Below are 23,441 nucleotides of genomic sequence, written 5' to 3'. Positions count from 1 at the left end.
TCCACCAATCACCCACTTTGTAGAGGCAGATGTGTCTCAGCTAAAGATAGAAGCTGCAGGGTCAGAAAATGGTCTCCTGCTCAGTTGGACCAATTACATAATTTAAACAGAGGTAATGATGTGCAAAAATGAGATTAAGCCCATTAAAAAATCACAACAAGACAAGAGTGCCGAGAGTTGCATTCAAAGACTCATGCCCTTCCTGGTTCCCCACATGTTTTTATTAGATTCTCATGATTATATTGTACTAATGTTTGTAAAACAGCTCTCTGAACTTAACAACATCCTGCATTAACGCACCAGACTGAGTAAATGCTTCCATGTTGGTTTTTCTTTCCCTCTAACCTCAAGTTGACTGGTTTGATCTGAAACCAGTTTCCACACTCACCTGCCATACTAGCGCGCGCGTGTGTGTGTGTGTGTGTGTGTTGCTTGTTCACAACCTTACATTTCTCAGCGTGTGAACCTGATGACCTACAGCTGGCCAGTGAGCCTTGCAGACAAAAGCAAGGGACATGCATAAAAAGGATGCCGTTTGTTATTTCACAGCCCATTTCTCGACCATTTAATAGACTTGCGGGAAGCATCTCTGATGTTGCTGCCGGTCAAGAAAGTTTTTAAAAAGTTCCTGTGAAAGATGGAGATACCTATCATAAAGTGAGAAACTAGTATGATGATAATTTATTTTTACCCGGATGTGAAAATCCAACCCCAAAATATGAAACCTGTCCCTTGTACTCAAATTTAACCCAGCTAAACGCAGTTCACGCATCTCCACCTTTCCTTTTCTTCCTTTCATCTAATTAGCGAGAGTGACGGATGACGTACAAGACTTTTACTACTCGATGAATGTTGTAAAAGCACCTGTTACGCAGTCTGATGCCCCAGATGGTTTGTTGCACAGAGCCATCTTGGAAGTCGTCCTTAGAAACTGTTTGGAAAAGGGCAGTCTCTTTTCAAGAAGTACTTGGCATCTAATTGGATGAGCCATCTGTCTATCAGTATCTATTAAAGGCTAACTAACCAATCAGTGGAGCCAGTTGGTAAATAAAACTCTTGCTGAAGCCAGTTGAGAGAAGAGCAAAAAACATCATTTCCATCTAGAAAAGCCTTCAGTGGCGTTCTTTGTTTTTCTTTCAATGAAGAAATGCGCTCCAGTTCTGATAACTGATGCTATAGCAGCATCTATGCAAGCCTCTCGAGGAGCCGCCAACGGCCGCCTCTCTCGCCAGTATAACGTATAGCTTGAAGCCTGGCAAGATGCTTCCGTCTCGCAAGATAATCTGTTGCAAGCTGACAATGTACATCCTTGCAAACGTTTCAAAATAGCTGGTTTTGTGTGAGTTTGTGTGATTGCAGGTCTCAGCAACCTGTGGAGGCGGGCTGAGCAGCTAGAAAGAGCGCTCAGTTACAGGCAGTCAGCTCAGCTCGGCTTGTAATTACATTTGAGCAGCTTGACCACATAATGACGCCTGATGGGCTCTCCATTACATCTGCCTCCTCAGGGGCTTGTGCAGAGGTATGATGTATAATGACGGCACATTATTACATTACTACATCTGAGCTTTTCTCTGAAATAAAAAGGTTACCAACAACCTTGTTTCAGTACAACAGGGAGTGACGGAGGACAGATTGTATGGCAACAACAAATGCAACAGAAAAATAGGAGTCACATTGGAGTCATACTACTACAAAATTTGACTCATGCCAACCTTAAAGTCTCTCAATGCTGAAATGTGTAGAAACTAACCATATAAATATGGATTTTAGTGTCTGCTGCAGCCAGACAGTTACAGTCTCACTTAATGTGTATAGTCATGCCATACGCTGTTAGAAAGCTTCATTATAAGATAAAATAGAACCACTTCAGCCAGGTACAATCAACAAACAAACAACTAAGCTGGTCTAGAAACAATCATTTAAAAAGTTTCACCAACTCACGGATGAAGGTTCTGGGTGTTTCGGTAGTGTAACAACCAAAGCTGTCTTCATTTACTTCCAAACGTCCAGTAGATCCATTTCAGTAACATATTTAGTCCAAAACGCAGTAGTCTGTGCATAAATGGCACCGACATAGATGCTTTTTCGTGCTTTCATCTTTCCCAGAACTGCAAGTTACCGAAGATGGCTGCCAAACTCTGACCTATCGATTGACACATTTGCCCAGTTAGGAGCTTCCCAAATAAGGAAATAAAGAACTATAATGATGTGAGACTATATGATATGGACTCATTGTGTTTTCCAGCTAATAGAGGTAGTTACAGGTAATCTGCAGGCTTATATTTGCATTAAAAAATTCAGACGAGAAAATGAAATAAATAATTTGGTGTGTGGGCTAGACTAGGACTTTTAGGATAATTTCCCATTAAAAGGAGGGAAATCATTTAACAGAGACATTTTTTTTTGCATTCTTCATTAGCTGCAGAGTGCCAGTCAGAGTTGGATCCGGCCCCATGCAAACAATCTCCAGAACAATCTCCCCATTTAGCACAAAACTAGTCTGTGTGATTTGGCACCGACTGATCCACCAAGAATTAGAAACTTGCAGCCGTTCCAAAGAGCTTCTCACAGAGCAACAAGCTTACGTGACCTGACTGGAGCTAAATACAGACCAACCAGCAGCTTATTAACAGTGATGCTGTGTTCCACTAGTCGGCCGGGTCTCTTCAACGAGGTCAGGGTCACAGACACACAGTAAACAACACCTCCCTAAATCTCATCACATACAGACTTCACTAATTAAAGGTCTTATCTCAATTCCTCTGTGCTTATTAAAGTTGGAGCAGGTCCTGTGAGTGTTTTGTTCAGATGTGCCACTACAGATTGTCAGCAGACGCAAGATCTAGTCAGTTGCATTGAAGCACTCAAGACATCCTGCAGGAGTTGTATGGAGATTATCCCTCAGCAGAGATGGCACTGCTGCTTTGTGTCCGTCCCCCCGAGGGTGTGCCACTGCGGCAGCTGCAGCAGTACTCGGAACTCAGGGTCGTGGACAACAGATAGAGTGCAGGCAAGGCGCAGGCTTCTCTCTACTCACTCTACTATATCTGGGGATAACTGCACACAGATCCACTTCTTGCTCTTGCTTCATTAGTCATTTCAGCGTGCCCTCATCCTCTTCTCTTTGGGCACTCGCTGAAGTGCTGCTCCACTTTATTCATGTGAAGTTATTAGGCTGAGGGAGCGAGTCAACAGCCATGTGGGCTTCAGCAGTGCCTCTGCCTCCTTAATGAGCCCAGAATGCATTGCGGTTGTCCATCATATACTGTGCGAAAACAAACATGGTATGGTGTATGGTATATTGTGAAAAGAATTGACGAACACGTATTTGCCCTTTGTGTCTTATATATTTAGAATTGAGGGTGAACTTTGTACTAGTTCCCTATTAGTATGCATATTAGCAGCACACTGTTATTTATTAGTCATTACAAAACACCCATTAATGCCTTATTTAGACCATATTCTACTATTACTAAGAGTTTTCCCTTAATAACCTCCTAATTTCTGCTTATTGATAGTAAGGAAGTTGTTGTGCATGATTTACTATTATTAGTATTAATGTGATTTGTTTTAATATTCTTTTAACAATAGTCACTCTCCCTTAAAGCTGCTGTAAGTAATCACTGCCATCGAGTGTTTGTTCAGCAGCCCAGTAGCCCTTTCTCTTAAGCCCACTCATGCAGTAAATAAATGATCTGGTTTCCCTGCTCACTTTATCCAATAAGGACGGAGAACTCCATTAAGAAGTGGTCCCGTCTGCTCGCAAACGCGCAGAGAGCAGGACCCTCCTGTTTACCGGCGTAACAGAGAAAGCTACCAATTCCCGCATGGCCGTGGACAAATTGTACTACCAAACACAGCAAGCGATGAAAAACAGAGAGGCGATGAAAAAGGCAGAGAGAGCTGAATCAAAACAACGAAAGTAAAAATTAAAGTTTTTAAAATGATATATCTACATCAGGAATTGTATGCCTGCATCTGCCAGCAGGTCATCCTGATAAGAATTTTCATAATAATATATTACTTCCACTTTGGAGCGACATGATGTTCTCTGCATTTAGGTGAAAAAAATCTGTGCACACATCGACATCGCCAATCGGTCAGTGTGAGTTGGAAAATACTAGTGTGCCTACTGATCCAAACCTGCTGCTTCTTGCTCGGCTCCTGTCTTCTGTAAATCCAGAGTCTGCTCAGGTACCTTATAGTGTAATTTCATCCTGCACCTAAGGGAAGAAGAGGTAGGAATATGAAGATACTGGTAATTGATGGGTGTCTCTCTCCATAGCTGCGGGTCAGCGTCTCACCATCTGCTACAGACACATGCTTTAATAAAGTCACTGCGGTCTGAAAAGGACCCAGGAGATTTCAGGAGACATCGTCACCAACAGTATATCACATCTTGTGAAGCTCAGCAGTTGTCAAGTCTTTCATATAATGTTAATGAGGGGAATAAATTAGGTAACCTGTTAATATCTGCTGGCAGATGACTCCGGTCACATGCCTCTTAGTGGTGGATGGAAACGTGTGTCGTCATTTTCTGTTTCCCATGATGAAAAACTCCAGACATTCTGTGTCTTATGCCTTTTGGCTGCCCCTCGATACAAGCCTCGATTTGCGTACTCATTATGTAATCACGTCTCTTTCTCTTCTCGCATTTTTTCCGCAGCTGCTGCCCTTGGCAACCTGGTGTCTGATCTGGCAGGGTTAGGGTAAGAAAATTCACACATACACACACAAACACACACCAACACACACAGAAGCACACAGACAAGGGACGGACATTCAAGTTCAGTTCAGAATTCATACCTTCATTAACTCAAGTGATGAACCAATGAAAAACTATATTAAAGTGGTAATTGAATCAGAAATTACACAGATTATTACAGCAATAATCAGCAGCAGTGTTTTTTTTCTCACATAATGTGATATAAAAAGTAATTTTTTGAATGCCAATGGAAGAGGTGAACCTTCCCACTCAACTCCCAACTCAATCACCAGAATAGATGTTGGCAACAGTTTTTGGTGTTGCAACTTTACATTTCTTTAGGTTAAATTTTTAGTTTTTTCTTGTGAAGACTTGTGCATATGATCTGGTTAGACTTAGGCACAAAAACATCACGTTTTGGCTAAAAATACATGTTGGTTGCCACAAACATGGCGAGTTAAAAAGACCCAGTGGTGTCACGTTTACATGCTCGCCTGTAACCTGTAACCACTGTCCCCGTATGAAAGTCAAGTCATGAATACAGTTTGTATTGTTATCACGATATGTGACACGTGACACGTTTTGTAGTTACGTCAATATGGTACATAGTCAGTGGTTTGCAGAAATGTAAACTGCTTGGCTGCAACTCCCCTTAGTAAAGACTCATTAAATGTCTCAGCATTAAACAAAATTAGCCTATTGAATCTAGCCGGAGGTAGAATAAGCATGAGCACCAAGGGAGAAAATAAAATACACCAGAGGTTTGTGTCCCAGAGTAAAGAAGAATATGATTCTGCTGAGCCTAAAAAGAGATGTTACCATGAATAAGAAAAGGCGAATAACTTTAACTTATGAATGTGGTTTGATTAAATCAAGAGAGTCTGAACAAGGTGTGTCTAAATGAAGAGAGGAGTATGCAGCCTGAACATTTCTGAGTGAGGCAAGTAATGTTTCAGCTGTAGAAATAAAATCCTCGCAGAACTAAATCTTGATGTTGAACCAGTTTTTGACAGATATAGAGGATATTCATCACTTTGTTCATCCTGTAGAACATGTTGAACCTGATTTTTGGATGCGTTTGCACTCCTCTTTAATAAGTCAGTATACAAAGACACCGATTACAGTTCGATAAAGGACATTTTGTGCACACTATGTTCCTCCTTTACTGGGATTACATTGGATTTTGTTGCACTGGGGGTTTGGGAAGATTTGATGCAACATTATTTATTTACATGTAATGCTTTATTGCAGGAAGTACAATGTGTTTTGCATCACTGTGCACAAAGTTCTAATAACCTGTTCTCTACTCTAGTTTAACATGGATAATTGTTGTTATTGTCGACCCCGATTTCACGAGAAAAAATATGAAACCTCGCTTAAACTTCCTCATTAACAAAAATCAGGATTCAAGCGTGTTGTTTTGATCTCTGATTTCCTCCTCCAGCTTTCTTCATTTTCATTTTGTTTTCACTGACAGAAACAAAACAGCACAAATCATTTAGAGGCTTCTCTCTGCTTTCATTCTCCCTTCCTACAAAATGATGTATGTCTTAATGTTGTTAAGTAAAACTGAATCAGAACATTAACTGTCAGCTCAGCTGTTGGCCACAGCTTTCAGCCTGAAAAGCACTAATCTGTCTTAGATCCTTTCAAATGATTGTCACCAAGTTCCATCAGCTGATTAATGACGATGATGCGCCTCAGAGCCTCCCAGTGGTCACATGGATCATAGTCAGCTTCCTTTGGTTTAACCAACCATAATACCTACAGTAATAGAAGAGGCCTGGGAACATGTGGCACCAGCAGCCTGTTGGTTGATAATTAGGATGTAACAGATTATTACTTTCTCCCTATAAATTCAGGGAGACTCAGCAGAACAGACGAGGTAAAAGACAGGTAGAAAGATAATAATAGAGACTGTGCTGTTGCCTCTGCACCGTTTTAGTGTGATGGATTAGCTAAATTGTTCTGGCTTTTGTAAAACCTCCCAGTAGACACACACACGCACACAGTTTTACCTCTGTGTGTGTGTCTGTTTGCCACTCAATCATAATTGGAAAGTAGAACCCTTGTGGTCAGTCTGTCAAGGTGAGACTTGATTAAACCAGACAAGAGAGGCTTTTTTTCTTTACTTTGATAGATTTACACCAGTGAGTGTCAAGGCTGTTGTCTGAGTCTCGGTGGAGCTCCTGCAGGTGGCCTTCACTGCTACATTCGCATCAGAGTTTTATGTTTATTTCAAAGACTTAAGTGTTCGGGTTTAAACGCTGCAGTGCTTTATATTACGCTGGGAGTCAGTGGCACTTTAGTAGCAGTTGAGAGCCAAGGAGGAGGCACAGGAGACTTTCTGCTGATAATCTGACGCTGACAGATGAGGAGACCGCAGATACCTCTTTACTGCAAACGTGTTGAAGGTGACATAAAGTGTTATTGTCTGACCAGTCCAAAATGTAAAGATATTCAGTTTCCTATCAAAATAAAGCTAGAAGACCAGCAAATATTCAGTTTCGATAAGGTGAAACTAATTGTTGACGTTTTTGCTTCACAAATCAATTAATGAACTAGTGCAACCCTCTACTCTATGTACTCTTTGCTGTTCTGAACCTATTTAGTGTCTTTTCGAACAGCAGATGTTAAGATACCTGAACTGTGAGTCTGTCCTTGTTCCCATAAATGTGCATGTTTTGTAGGTTGCTTTGTTTAGTTGGCTTGGATTGCATTCTCACTCCTAACAAACCTCACTGCTGTTCACTTGGAAGAGGATCAAGAGCCCCGTTTTCGGGCAGACGGGGAGTCATGATGATGTCCTGTTCAAGTTGTTCTCACCTGCCCGAATGAGCCTAATTAAAAGCACTGAGATTGATTAACATGCTGTTCATCGTTTAGTTTACACTTGCTGGAAAGGCTCAAAGAAATTCATCGTTCATTGGTCTCATCCCTTCGTTTTGGATTCATCCCTGTCCTCCAGCACGTGTTGTTGTATTTTTAGATCAAACTGGATGCTTTAGATAAATATCTACTGTACTGTTTGACAATGTAAACGGCGTTGTTTGGTGGAAATACACTTTTTTTTTGCTCGTGTCAGTTTGTTTGTTGGTTGGTTGGTTTGTAAGCAGGATAACACAAAAAACTACTAAACAGATTTCCACAAAACTTGGATGGAGGATGTGTCTCGGCCCAGAATAGACCTCATTAACTTTACTTTTCAGTAAAAGTAAGTCAACTCACTTAATTTTTAATAATTGCAGTATTAATGAGGTCATAATACAAACTCAGAAATATTTTTTCCCATAACTGAATAAACAAGCTGTTCTCAGAGGAAAATAAGGTCCCCAAAACACTATTTGAAGCTAGAAAGGTGGTGGGCTCCACCAAATATAAACAGTATGAAAATTGTGTTGTCCTTTAAGGTCAGTTTGTTTATTCAGTCTAACCAGTTACGAAAACTCAGTCAGTGAAGATATGTCTCTTCTGAATACAATTTCTTCCCCAACACTACATATTGCACCTTTAAATATGTTCTATTTGATATTGGATTAGACTTGACTGATTTAAAGGTGACTTCTGGCCTTGATGGAGGTATGCGCTCTACTGAGTGCCATTCTAGTTTGATGTGCACCTTTACAGTGAGAGTTGACAGACAGACAGGAAACACAGCAGTGAGGGCAGGGGTGACTAGTAGAGGATATAGGACATGGTCATGTTCATCACCACACTGATCCACAAGACCTCCCTCTGAAAGTCAGTGAAAGCTTCTATGTGAAAGTGTGACTTTCTCAGTCATGTAATCAAACCACACCAATAGATGTAGCTGTCACTACAGGATGCTCCTCCAGAGTCCCTTTGGTCAATTGTAGTGATAACGTTGCCGTGATTGTTTGTAAATCTGCCCACTCAACGTCTGTTTTCCTTGAGAGACAGTGACTGAGCTCTGCTGCTGCGACTCCCTGCTCTCCTATACAATTTACCATATTTGTTTTGTGTGTGTCGGAGCCTGTGGCGAACAATCTGTGCAGCTATGTCCACAAATGTGTGTGACTATTTTTCATTTTGGGTGGATTTGAAATATTTTCCTCTCTCTCCGTGTGTGTGTGTTATGACAGATGTAGGAAACCAGCCTAACTTCGTTGAGGTCCGTAATTTAGCTCATGAGTCACTCTGACCGTCGCTGATGCTCCTGCACAGCTTAGTCTCAGCTGCTGCTTGTGTTCCTTATGGCCACAATGCATCAGCTGCTTTCTGGGGCACACAGAGCAGACCTAGTAAAGCATTATTGCATTCGGCCAAGTTGGAAAAACAGGATGAAAACTTCAAGAATCACATTAGTGGGCTGTAGGGAATAAAGAACGGGGTCCTGTATTTGATTCCCAGCTTTCCTCTTGACCGCGACAAACAAACCGTGTGGAACCGTTGCATGCTGGGATGAGTTGGAGCATATTCAGTGACCTTGTAGACTGTTATTAAAAACCGATAAAGGAAATGACTGAATGGATGATTTATCGTTTAATTTCCTCAGATTTTTTTCCTTATAAGAATAGTGATAATTCATTGATCCCCTCAGGGAAAATTTTGCTTGCCGCCCTCTAAAGAGGTTTAAAGCCCCGATATCTATATGTGACAGAAGGGATTTGGTGTTGCTTGTTTAAATGTGGCACAATCCTAGTTTGACCCATCGAAGGACCATTTCTATAACCCCACTCCATATTTTCCATCAACTGTAGCTCATTCATCATTGTCATGTTTTTGTTCCTTCGTAGTTTCACATCCCTGCCACTGGCACTCCTGCTCTCTGCATCAAACAGCGTCCTTGATGCCACCGCTAATATGAAGAGCAGCTGTGCCTTTTTCAATCCAACTCAGCAGAACGCAGTTTGTTATTGCCCACACTTGATGGAAAGCTTTGATAATGCGAGCAGATCCAGTTGCTGTTCCAGGAAGAAAACAGAAAATGTAAAAAAGAAAACCCTCTAGTTTCAGCACATGTCATCTTTGAGGTTTTTATTGCTTCCACGGCAGCCAGGTTGAGTTTTCAGCCTCCTGTTTGCTTTAGCTGACGCTGCTTTCAGTAAATTTCATCACTTCAGTGTCTTGAATACTGCGGTTGTTTCTGATGCAGACATGATTTCTTGTGCTGTCTGCTGTTGCAAGTATGCAAAATAATTGGTTTGGATTTGACTCAAAGGTGTGAGTGTCTGCAGGTATGTACCAGACAAATCTAAAGGATTTGTTTACATGTTGAAGTCAAACGGAGATAGAATACAGCGAAACTAAAGGCTAAATTCTGCCCCCTGTTGTTGTGATACATGTAAATATTGCCCTCACGATGAGTTTGGATTTATCAGCTCAGTCGAAAAAATATTTCCTTAAAACTTTCTATTTCAAGTTTTTCTGTTCTCCAGTGATGAAAACCTACTTCTTATCTTTTTCTCAAATATGCTTCTTGCGACTTATCGCCATCCTGAGTCGACAGCTCCAACTGCAGCTTATTTGTGTGTGCAGTGAACTGAGGATCCATTAGTGCCAGTGAGTGAACCAGACCTCGGACAAAATATTGACTTGGATTTCTGTTCTCACACTCGAGCTGCTTGACCAGCGCTGTATGTTTTTCTGCAGCCTCAGACTGGACACATACAGTAGACTGACACGTGACAGTGAGGTACAGCAGCTCTCAAATACTTTCAGTTATCACTTTGGTCACGCCACTGTTTGTAATTGCAGTTACTTCAGTGTGTATGATAGCAAGGCTGGCCCGTCATAAACCCAGCTTCAGGGAGCTCTCTCTGCTGGTTTCTGGTCAGTTCTTCAATCATTTGAACTGAGAGAGCTTTACTAGCAGTGCTTTTTTCATGCTTTCATGATTTTATTACACATTATTATATGTGACACATTTTTAGTCTTCTTCTTGCTACGGACAAACAGCCATTTAAAGGGGCTCTATGGAACAATTTGTAGCATTTTACGTCTATTAATCACCTTTTAATTGGCCGTATAGTTGGCAAGAGTTCTAGACTGCCTCATCTCAGTGGCTCTCTCTGCTCTAACAGAGAGCAACAGTAGCTAACATGACTTGAGAAACAGGGTCCGCTAAAATTAAGTTCCACAGAGCCCCTTTAAACTTAAAGTTTGACATACCTGACATGTGCTATAGTGCATGTGTTATTCAGGTTCATCCCTTTTGTGCTGGATACTTTTTTTGTTACTACAAAGTCACAGTTTCCTAACAGATTTCATTAAATGATATATTATCTAATCAGGCTTATTTTCACCACTCTTATGTCTAATGATAACATTATTCATATTTTTTCTTATTTCGTTATCCCTCCGAGCCAGCGATAGCCATGGGCAAAGGCATTATGTTTTTGGATTGTCCGTCCTATTCTCGTCAACTCAATATCTCAGGATTGCCTTAGGGGAAATTTTGCACAGATGTGGACTCAAGAATGAACTCATTCGAATTTGTCGGTAATATGTCAAAGGCCAAGATCACCGTGACATCACGTCTGTCCCATTCTTTTGGACGCCCTATCTTAGGAACGCCTGGGGGGAATTTCTTTAAAATTGAGACAAAACCTGTCGCTGATATTGAACTTCAGGTGATTGTTGCTGCACCGTGTGGCAAAGCTCTCTGTCAGTCCTCTGTACACCTCTGTAAAAATAGTCTTATCAGTGAAGACAGCATGTTTCTCGCTGGAAGTTATTCACTGGTATCATACATGTCAGTACAGAGATGCCTTCGATTTCACCAAGGACTGCATTTACCTTTTATTAAACTCCTTCAAAGTCTTCACTACATAGGCTTTATTATATGAGTCAAGACAGACATGAATGAATGCATAATTCCAGTCTGTTTTGTTGTCTTTTCCCTTCTTGCCCACATTGTTATTCATTTTGGGATAAAACAAGTGACCTTTATACTCACTGAGGAAAATATTGTCCATTTCCTCCCTCTCTCTGCTCTATAGGTAATCCATAAACTCTTGTCTAGTTCACTCATAAACAATCACCTATCTCTGGTGGTTGATGAACTTGCACACTAGCCCTACACAACATAAGGCTGATGTCTAGCTTTATGGATGCAGGTGAAGGAAGAATTTCCCCAGAAACTATTAATGAAGATTAGATAACAAATTGGTCTGTCCTTACTAGTTTTATAATAGCTTAATATCTGCTGTATAAGGGGCAGAAAATAAAGTGCGGCTCTGTGACTTTGATTCACTTACAAAGAACTCATCTACACATCTCCAGACAGTGTTATTCAGTCCTCCACACCAGGCAAAACTTTCAATTCAAGAATTGAAATAAGCAATGCGAAAGTTTCGGATGATTGATGATCTTCTAATGTTCAGTCTCTGTTACTCAGTGAAAACTGTTTTTTTCCTGCTGCGATCTGTCTTTGTTCTGTCATCTGTGTAAAACACAGAAGAGTGCTGGAAATGATATCATTCACACACGCACACACACGGCGGAGGCACTGTCTCTCTCTCTGTTATTAGAGCTGATATTAGACTCCCTGCCGGGTTTATGACAGATGGCAGCAACAAAGAGCAGATTGGAACTTTCATCTGCTGATTCATTTAGTTTTTTTTCATTATTATCGATTACTTCGGTCGTTTTACTTTGCCATGCAGACTGTTGTTCCGAGGGTGGTGTAATGGATCGTGACATGTAATGTAGAAAAACATCTAAAGGCAACTATTATGTGAAAGTGGAACAAAACAAACAAGAGAGTAAGTGGTTCTAAATTTAATCTAGTTTTGATTTACAGCCTGGAGCCTTTACAAACTGAGCGCCTGTAGCACATATGTTTGAGTGATACAGTTTACTTCTATAAGTAAATGTTGTCATGTTTACAGGATGTTAATGATATTTCCTTTGACTTTCTTTTTCTTTATATTTGAATAAAATCTCGAGCTCAGAGCAGAGGACTTTATATTCTTCACATGCCTGAACACAGTCTTTTCCATCTATGACTGATTCACACATCCATGTTACTGACCTACACGTCTAACATGTCCCTCTGCACTGCTTTAACAAGCATTCCGTCTTGTCATATGTCAAAATGAAAGAAGGATAAAATTGTTCCCTCAATGAAGTGAAAAGATAATTGATCATTCTCAGTTCATTAATTCCACAAAGCACCTCAATGGGTCACTGATTAGGTAATTCAGCGTTGCAGCTCACTTTAACACTTTTCTTCTTCTTCTTTCTGTCTGTCTGTTCCTGTATTCAGGCTGGCAGGTTATGTGGAGGCCTTGGCGTCACGGCTGGGGATGCAGATTCCCGACTTGAGCCCGAAACAGGCTGACATGTGGCAGACCAGAGTCAGCTCCCACTCGGTTGGTATCATAGTAAAACCCACAAACTCTGCAGCCCAGTCGCCAGAATAAAATGTTGTCGTTGTGTGTTTCTGCAAACCACAGATACCTTTACTTCGTACATGTCATATCAACATTTATACGATACGAATCATGTATCATGTATCATCATGTATATGAGCTGACTTTCTTATCAGAAGGAGGAGGGATGGCGTTGGCGTGACAGCTAGGCGACATGGCTGCCGAGCAAGTGATCATAGAAATGGATATTTTAAAGGAACAGTTTCAAAAAATGAAAACTTCAGCCATTATCTACTCCTGCCCATTCCGATGGAAAGTCAGGTGAAGTTTCGAGGTCTGCAAAAAAGTTTTGGAGCTTCACAGCAAAACATTGTTGCAGCATTCTCCTGCATTAGTCTTTTCAAATCAATTTGGGATCTCAGGGCTTCTGGAGACTTACTAATGTTGGACAAGCTGTATGGAGTCTAGGTCCCCATCTACTTCAGTTGTGTAGGCTGTATGCTGCAGCGCTGTTTTGCTGTGAGGCTCCAGAAATGTTTTGTCGAAACCTCACCTGACTTTCCCTCAGCATGAGGGGGAGTAGATAATGACTGAATTTTCATATTTGGGTGAACTTATCCTTTAAGCATGAACTGATCTTTTACTTTTTAACCCTAATCAAGTAGATTTTTTGGCTAAACCTAACCGCACCAAAAAACACAGCATTGTGGCGACGTAAATGTAAAGGAAGTTTCAACATATCCGTGGTTTGCATAAAGGAACAATTGCCAATTGTGTGTGTGTGTGTGTGTGTGTGTGTGTGTGTGTGTGTGTGTGTGAAAGAAAATCAAAAGCCTATCAGACTAATAAACACCAAACAAAAACACAGTCAGAGTGGATACTAAATAGCCTGCTGCAAAGAGCGATTGGATTGGATTTGTCGTGTAATGCTTTGCAAACATCAGGACGGACAACAGAGACACGAGCCCGTGTGATGTGGCCTTTCTGTCACTCGTTCATTGTGCAGGGAAATTGGACCTGAATGATTTTTAATATGCACTGACTGCTGAAGTGTGTAATGTAATTAACTTCAATTAGGACTAGAGGATTGCACTAAAGGGGTCTTGGCTGAGAAAGGTCACGCCAATTGTTCTGGAAGGGCGGGGAACATACTGTATGTTGTCTTGCAAACAGAATTAATTTCCTTACAGTCGTTGGCTGTTTAGTCTAAGAGAAAGAAGGCCAGGTTTCGTATAGTAAAAAGATGACGAAACGTCCATGCTCATGTTCTCCTGGGTCTTAACACTCAGGCAAAACAAACCAATGCAATGAAATAAAACAAAAAAGCAGTTTGCACAGAAATCATTGCTTGTAACGCAACCCTAAGTGGCTTATTTCCTGGAAACGACGCAGCTGTAAAGCTTTGTTTTTCTGTAAATAATTTAAAACCTCTTCTCTGAAAATGTATTTCATCAGCATTGTTTCCTTTGTACCGTTTCCCTCCGCGCAGGGTAAAGCCATCGGCGTTGGCATCGGCTGTATCCTCGGCATGTTTCCTCTACTGTTCTTCAAGGACGACGACGAGAAGAAGAAGAAAGAAGGCCAGACGGAGGCGAAGGAGGACACGCAACCACCACCTGCTCCGACAGAGAGCAGCAAAAACTGAAACTGTCAACCCGCCGGAGACAAATACTATTTGGAATCCGTTAGAATACTTTAAACTGGGGCTGGTTGGCTGGTGTCTGGTGGACTGGAGTGTATGGAAGTGTATGGGCCCAGTCAAACTATGGAAGGTATTCTGAAGAGGATTCTAGATATTATTTGACTTTAGACTTTAAGCACAGGGACCTGACCTGTCTCCTGACAAGAGACGGTTGATTCAATGGACTGCTGCTACTCCAACTGTCGCACCATAACCTCACCATTTTTTGACTGACTGACACGGGCTCAAACTAATTTATCTTAACACACTGCAGTGACCTCTTTCTCTCCTCTGCTCCGAGTCTGTTGAAAATATTAACCTCTGACTCTAGATGGCAAGTAAAGAATAATTGACAAGGGAAAAAAAAAACATTCAGAGTAAGTTTCTTCCATGGCATTCTGACAATGGCTGATGGCTTTACTCAGCAGTGTTGAAAACCGTGCATTGAAGAACACTCTGTTTCCTGATCAGTTTTCCGATCTAAAGAGGGTCACTAGTGCGCATAAAGATGCACCCTTCCACAGCAAGTACTTTGTTTTTCAGTCTTAAAAGCATGTCTGCCTTTTCGATGATGTCAAAGTCTTAAAACGAGCTGCCAGTCTGCCTCATTCACACTCCATGACAAGCAGCCTGTTTCCTTTAGTGAGTGTACAGCTGGTTGTGAACATGCAAGCTGCTTCTTTAGATTTGTATGTTTATTTCATTGCTGATTAACTTTATAGGATACGCTTGTATGCTTTCTGATAATCACCCGAAGCAGTAACATGCACAAAATGTTTCCCCATGTATACTCACTATACACTACTACACTACTATCTAAAGGAAAGAAATACAATAAGCCACAGACAGAGTATCTATGACATTCCAACACTGGACAACCTGAGACCTCTGGACTGCGGCTCCAGTACCACATGATTAAACTTCTCCGACTCTTCATCAACCAAGCTGCAGCTGAGACAGCACCAAGCCCTCAGTCCAGATTTTATTATGGAGCCACGTAAGGAAAGCCAAGTAGATAGTGCACTAAATGAGATGACCCTGTTTCCATTCCCTGAAAAATCTGTTACTGCTCTTTAACACTGACGCACAACCACATTTAATCCTATACCGATAGATATATAGTCTCTGCTCTACTGCCCCCCACTGGCGGAAATTCAGACAAAGTTGTCACCTCATGCTGTCACACACTTTCCCTGTTTAGTATTCAAACCCCTCACTGTCCAGCTGCTAAGCTCCGCTGGCTATGATTTAACACTTTATGATTATTAATTTTCATCAGTGTTCTTATTTTGAAATGCAAACTAAGTCATTTGCCAGCCAGGAAACACGAAGGCAGGAAGGATGTATTTCCAAGTCTTAACTGAGCTGTCACTGATTTCCTAATTAATCTTTTGAAGAGTTTTACATGTCGCCTGCTTTGCGCAGGCAACTCATCAGAAGAACTGGAGACTGTTTCATGGCATCGCATCTGTTTAGAAGTGGAAATGAAAGGAAGCGTCCATGTGTCACTGAATGATATTTCCTCGCAGAAAATGTATTTATTTTTGTTATAATACTCAGACTTGTATTCATGTATGGTCTCGTTGAATATTCTCTTCATCTCAAAGGACACTGTTAAGAATAGAAGATATTTGTCAGCACAAAAACAGGATATTTTCAACAGCATTCGTCACCAGGGGGGACCTTGCTCTATGTTACAGTTCATAACCAAACTTACTAAGATTATGAAGATTTACCCTGTATAAGGTTGTTCTAGTTATTTATTATGTGGGTGACAGTGATCCTAAACAGTGATAGAATGAAGAAAATGTACAGTAGTTAGGATTTTTGATCTGAATGCTTGATTTCCACCTTGCATGCACTGTTAATAAAAGAAAACCCCATTGTACATGTTAACTTTGTAAGAATAATAAAAAAAAAAATGAGTATGTTATAAAATGATGCATTGCAGCAGGATGTGAATCAGTGGAGGTGATAAAACACAAGAAACTCAGGCTGGGTTAATGATCTGGTTTTTGACTTTTGTGATAAATATTATATATATATATATATATATATATATATATATATATATATATATATATATATATATTATGGCTGTCTAAACTGTAGAGCTGCAACAATTAGTCAATTAATCTACTAGTTGATTGAAAAGGAAAGAAGGAGGAAAAGTAATCAACTATTTTGATGATAAATGAATTGATTTCAGTCGTTTTTCTAGCAAAAAAGTAAAACATTTGCTGGTTCCAGCTTCTATTACATAAGAATTTGACGTCACTTCAGGCTCCTGGAAATTGTGATGAGCATTTTTCCCAAATATTTTTTTACATTTTAAAGACTAAAGGATTAATCGATTAATGATAAAATTAATCAGAAGGATCACATCATGAAAATAATCCTTAGTTGCAGCCCTACTAAAAAGTAACAAAGCACAAATAATGTAATTTGTTCCCCTTTTAGACGGACAATGATGAACATAGTTCCAAATAGGATTGTGTGTGGAGGTTTTGCAGACAGATAACAGAGCCCTCTGCTGGGATGTGTACTGCTAAATGCAGTGCGGAGGTTTGAGACGGTGTGTTTAGTGAATCTTACAACACGGAGCAGAGTCATATGAGAAAACCTTTGATGGGCAAAATGTGATGATAGTAATAGTTTCCAATAAAAGCAGCAATTTGCCTCCTCGCATTGGACCATTAAATTGCCTGTCTCAGTGTTTTAAGACCGTCTTTAGTCAGTCGTGATAAGAAAATATAACTTCAGTGTGAAAATAGTGTAATTAGGGGGCTATTATCTTTTTTCCTACAATCATTTTGCACCGCACTGCTGAACTTAATTGTGTTGGGAGGAAGGCAAAAGAGAGCCACAGTTCACAAAAGCTCAGAGTTGAGGCTTCAACTATATCATACTATACCGTTTTCTCCATCTTATTTTACACTTTGTAACTTGTGTATTTTTTCTGAGTGTCCGAAAGAGCATCAGTGTTGTAGTTACATGCTAGAATCTACAAATGCAGAGTTTAGTGATATCTTGGAGCACCTTTCATCTGGTGTGGTGTGAGCTGCATCACTGGTCCAAATGACATTTGCTGTATTTATAAAGCAATGAATGGTTGCTGTTGCATCAAAAGCTCTGAAGCTACAATTTTCCAGGAGCAAAGAAACGAGGCCTCGGTTTAAATTTAACCATCAGGGGATTTGATTTCAGCCATTGGGCTTTGGTCTGAAAGTGGCACAGTTTTCTCAGTAATCCTTCAAACTCAAGTTAAAACATAGAAGTTAGAAACTATAAATATAAATGAATTGTGTCTTTTCTCTACTGCACAGTAGCACAGTAATTTCTCTCCCTTTAGCAATGAAAGTGAATCCATTTAAAGACAGTGAGATAAGATCTGCATAACTTGGGTTCTTCCTCTGTTGTGACGGTATGGATGACTTTATTTTGTGACATGGTTCATGGTGCTAAAAAAGATCATTCTTGCTTTCTGTCAGTGCTGTGCCAATACATTTTGCGATTTCTTTGTTCCATAATATACATTCAGTATGTGCTCTGTACATATGTAAAAGGAAGAGAGAGATTAAAATGAACATAATAAGATGAATATATGATAGAGGAAAAATTGAGTGGAGAATAAGAGTCTGTTTCTGTGTAATGTTGTTTTGATTTTATCTGCTTTGATTAAACTATTATCACCTGGCTACAAACATCTGGCCTGGTGTGGACTGTCCCACTACATTCTGCATGATCATTACACATTTGTGTTTGTGGCTAATGTAATTATATCTTTTAAAATGTGTTATTTGATTGAGTGTAACTTTGATTTAAAGTCATGACCGTTGATCTTTAACTGAAATAAATGCTTGAAGAACAAAAATTTAACATATGGAGGCAGGTGAAATATTACAGACATGCACTACCTACACACAGACACTAATGAGTCTCAGCAGGCAGATAAAGTGAAAACAGCTGTTGGGATATACATTGATTGAGCTTCCAATATCATGAATTAGGTTTTAATTTCGATCACATTAAGTTCACAGAGCTCTCTTTGGCTAAACTGGCGGATGGCATCAATCTAAGGCTGGATGTAGCTCTCTGCATCTTAACCTTGCTCTATGCTAATTTACTCCTTAGGTTTAATCTAATGTGGTGAACACATCATTCATTTATCATTTCCTACAGGTCTGCAAAGGCTCTCAAATAGGTAGCTAGCTTTGCTGGAATTTCTTTTTTTCATGAATATTTTAAAGCCTGCCTCTAACCTAACCCTAACGCTAGATCCAACTATGTGATCCAAAAAAGTGTCAATACAAATAGGTACCAGCTGACTCCAAATGGCCTGAAACATGCTCCTAAAGACTTTCTGGAGGAACAGTTTTCCCCCTGACACTTTCACCTCTGATCCATTCCATTCACTTTGCATAGGGACACGTTTTGGCAAATATTTTCAATAGCTTCCAAATCATTTGACCCATTGACTCAAAATCAATGCCAAAATGTCTTCTGATACTGGTTGAATGACACACACCTGTTTTTATTCGATTTTGCTGGAATTTCTATTTTTCATGAATATTTTAAAGCCTGCCTCTAACCTAACCCTAACGCTAGATGGCAAGTGTGTGATCCAAAAAAGTGTCAATACAAATAGGTACCAACCAACTCCAAATGGCCACTTTCTGGAGGAACAATTTTCGCCCCGATCCATCCTTCACTTTGCATAGGGACACGTTTTGGTGAATATTTTCAACAGCTTCAACATGTGAAAAGGTAAATTTTACACAAAATCTTTGTAAGGGTTGTATGTAGGATCTCCGCTGTACTTGTCCACATATTTTGTTTTACTCAGTATGAGACTGATGGTCCTGTCTGTGCAGAAAAGAAGAAATAAATCAGACAATTTTGCCCTAAAGAATTAATGTGGTACACAATGCACTGATGGAAGTATATTTTGTTGTTGCTTGTTGACATCTCTGTCCCACTTTCTTCTTTCCCCCTGGTTGTAATTAGTCTGTGAGTGCAGGCTGGATCAAAACACAGCGCGCGCACACACACAGACAAACACACACACACATACTCAGGTATTATCCGTGTCATAGGGGAACATGCAACTGACACAAGGGACAGAGAGTAAGACACTTAAAGCATATCATCAGAGATTAAACCACTTGGGACAGACGTCGCACAGAGAGGGTTTGACTTGAAGGTGTAACTGAGAGGAAGTCAAGTGTAACAGACAGAAAGCAAATACGACTCACTGACACCTGGAATCATTGAATAGAAGTTCACACACATGGTCAACCTGGCAGCAAAGAAGATCTCTACAATCACCGCAGTTTCAAGATGAAGTTGACCTTTGACCTTTTGAGACATCATCATCATCATCACTTCTCTTTTTATCTGGTTGGAGGTTTGTATGAAAGTTTGACATAATTAGCATATGTATTCTGTGTAATACATAGTGAAAAGTGTAAACCTGCTGCATCATCACCCACTGGTGGAGAACTACTGTTATGAAGTCTAGAGTTTGGGATTACTGGCTTCGCCATCTTGATTTTTTTTTTTTTTTTTAAAGCCAGAACTGACCATATTTGGATGAGAGAGTGACGCTTGGGAGTATACGCATTGCTACGTCTCTATCCTGATCGGATCTCACTGATAACACGCTGTGGAAATGACTTGTCAAACACAAGGTAGCCATGCCCTACACAGCATACCTTTATTTCTATTTTACTCTAAATTGCACCATAATTTACTAAATAAACATCATGTAGTCTTGAGGAAGATTTAAGACTAGCAATTTCCACAAGGTGCTCCTGGGATATTGCATTCACGAGAATGGGGTGGACAGTTGGCCAATCCAGGAACATAAAATATTCCATTTGTCTTCATAATATCTTATAATTCCTTATTATTATGAATTATAATGATTAACAATAACATTTTTACATTAGGCAATTCAATCTTTGACAAATAAAAATGTGTTTCACTGAAGCTTTATTTGTTACTCAAAAGTTTTTATACCACTTTCTCTATACAAACAATACTACAATGGAGCAATGGGATAGTAAGAAAATATCACACACACACACACTCAGTCAGGATATTTGATCACACATACATCTGCGAAAAACACATACAAAAATATTTTCATAATCAGTATTAAGTCAAACAGCTGCTCATTCTGACAACACATTCATACTGTACATGTGCCACTCATCGCTCATTTCCCTGCACTTAAAACATTAGTGACATGCAGACGTGTTATTGATTAAAAAAAAAAACTATACATTTCAGTTAATATGGGCTTTGTCTCACAAAAACAACTCTATGCTATAGCAAAGCCATACTTGGCAATTTTCACTTTTCAGCACTTCTTGAGTAGTTTGGGTGCAGTCAGCGTTTGACAGTAGCTGCCATGGGGACCAACTGTATTACCCTCTGCAAGAAGCACCAGCATTTGTTTTAGGTCCAAATGTGTATAACTGCAGACAAAAGGGCCTCTTGCAAAGAAATGCTGAGTCAACAGGCGTACAGGACCCCAGAGCAGTCATTACTGATGCTTCATTAACTCCAAGAGAGGTACTACTGTGCAGTTAAACACTACAATAATTAACATTAAATATCGTCATATTTACTCCCAAAAGGTAACAGATTTAGTCAGAAAGAGATTTGTTCTAATCGACCATGGCAGGAGAGCTTATTGTGCACGTCCCCTCCATCTTATTTAACTTAAAGTCTTGAAAAATTCCCCTGTGGTAACTTTTCTAAAATTAGTGTTAATTCCCCCCTCTCTTTAAGCCAACACTTGTCTGTGAACTGGGTTGTTGTCACAGCAGAGTTAAGAAGTGTCGGTTTTATGTCCAGATGGAAAAAAAAGAAAAAAGAAATACTGTAACGCTCTGTTTTTTCTTCTTATACAAACAGACTCTACTAGGAGGCTTTAAATATTAAGAACTACAGGGTTGAGTCAATATGTGAACCGAGTCTAAAATACACATTTTCAAGTAGTCAAAAAGTTGAGATTAAATTCCAAAGCAGGTAATAAAATGCGATAAGATGGTGCCTTCAACCCGATTAAACAAAAACAATGACGTCGCATTTTCATTAAGAAACCCATATGATGCATTTAAAGGGACAACCTTATATTTTCCATGTCATTGTATGTATCATTTTTCTTCACCAGGCATTGTTAGCAAGTCTTATTATAACAACCCATAAATGTAGCTGAAAGCTAACACGTTGGCCTGCAGCAGATAGCACCATTAATAACTAAGCCATGTGCCACTTCTAAAACTCAGTGCTCCCAAACCTCTCATGAGTGATGACCAAACATAGCAGAACGTAATTAATATTTCAAATGTGAATAAATCTTTTTGTTTTTACCGTTAACTGATCTGTAATCGTAAGCACCACCCCACAGATTCATCAACTTTGATTGTGCAAAATAAAACGCTAGTGAAGAGAAGAAATTGTGAATTTTGGTGAGAAAAAAAAAAATGCTTTCTGCTCATGCACGGTATGAGGTTGCACTGGAAGATGCTGCAGCATGACAGATTCAGTAAGTCCCAATTGGCTTACCTTCATTACTCATTTCAGCAGAGTTCAGACACTACAAACAACCAGCAGATGTCTCTGTTAAATCAACCCGCTGCTGCTGATAAGTTCTGGTAAATCAACGGATTTCAATTGAGTTCTCTTCTCACAAAGAACCACAGAGCGAACACATCCCCCTGCTCCTACTGAAAGAAATGCATCTGATTTATAAATTCCTATTTATGGTCATACTGTTCAAAGTTTCCTTCCATAAAGAGAAACCTCAGATGTATTTCCTCACAGTTTCACCACAGCATTTTGTTCAATTACTGTTTACCATGATAACAGGTAACCAGCACCGTTTAAATGGTAAATACTAAACACATTAAAAACTAGGTCACTATTTTTTTTTTTTTTTTTTTTTTTTTTAGAATTGATTATTATTCCCTTCTGGTTCAGCAGAAAAGTAGATTTCTTGGGGAAAGTCTGACTATGCTCATTAAATTATTGAGAATGTTATGCTTTTCCTCTCAACTCTTAGCATCAATGTGTGCTCATGATTGCACCATTTCATCACTTGTTAGAATTGTGCAATGCAAGACAACATACGCAGGGGTTTGTTGTTGTAATGTTGCATAATGTATTTTTTAACTATTTGTTAGCTTTTCCTTTATTTTTACAGGCGTATAGCTAAAGCCCCTGATTATCCACAGGAGCTACAATGAAGTGTTTACTTGCTCTACAGAGCAGCAAAGTCTCCTCACCAGGAGGAGCTGCCATCCCCCCTTAAAAGACTTCATTAGTAATGGTTTCACTGGACAGTTTGAGAGCTGCGTGGTCTAATTGGTATTTCAAGTGTCGTTCCACCAAACCAGCATTAACTAACAGTGGGAGATACACCGACACAGTCCATAGTTTTTCCTCTCCCTCACACACATATACAGCAAAAACCAGGCCTCTCGCTCCTCTTGGTATGCTCCTTTGTTGTGGCCACACAAGGGCAGCCTTTGTATGCCATCAATCTGTGACCAAGTATGAGAGTATGTGCATATTTGTTTCCTAGTGTCTTGCTTGTTTATGCATGTGTGTGTATGTGTGTGTGTGTGTGTGTGTGTGTGTCCTGGTATTTGCGCCCAGTTTATGAGCTGCTCTCCCACTGTGCTGGCTTCGATCCCACCGGTCTGCA

At 39.9% G+C, this 23,441-nt stretch overlaps 1 protein-coding gene across 1 annotated transcript in view; it reads left to right on the top strand.

The window, feature by feature from the left end:
* Window positions 1–16,590, top strand: part of LOC141011409 (transmembrane protein 65-like) — a 42,583-nt gene extending 25,993 nt beyond the window's left edge. Inside the window, exons 6-8 of the mRNA XM_073484564.1 lie at window positions 4,667–4,709; window positions 12,936–13,041; window positions 14,531–16,590. Coding sequence (XP_073340665.1) covers window positions 4,667–4,709; window positions 12,936–13,041; window positions 14,531–14,686 — 305 coding nt within the window. The 3' untranslated portion in view covers window positions 14,687–16,590. The remainder of the gene's footprint in view (window positions 1–4,666; window positions 4,710–12,935; window positions 13,042–14,530) is intronic.
* Window positions 16,591–23,441: the final 6,851 nt, after the last annotated feature.

Source organism: Pagrus major, chromosome 17, assembly GCF_040436345.1.
Source record: "Pagrus major chromosome 17, Pma_NU_1.0".
NCBI lineage: Eukaryota > Metazoa > Chordata > Actinopteri > Spariformes > Sparidae > Pagrus > Pagrus major.
This window is presented reverse-complemented; position numbering and strand designations above follow the sequence as displayed.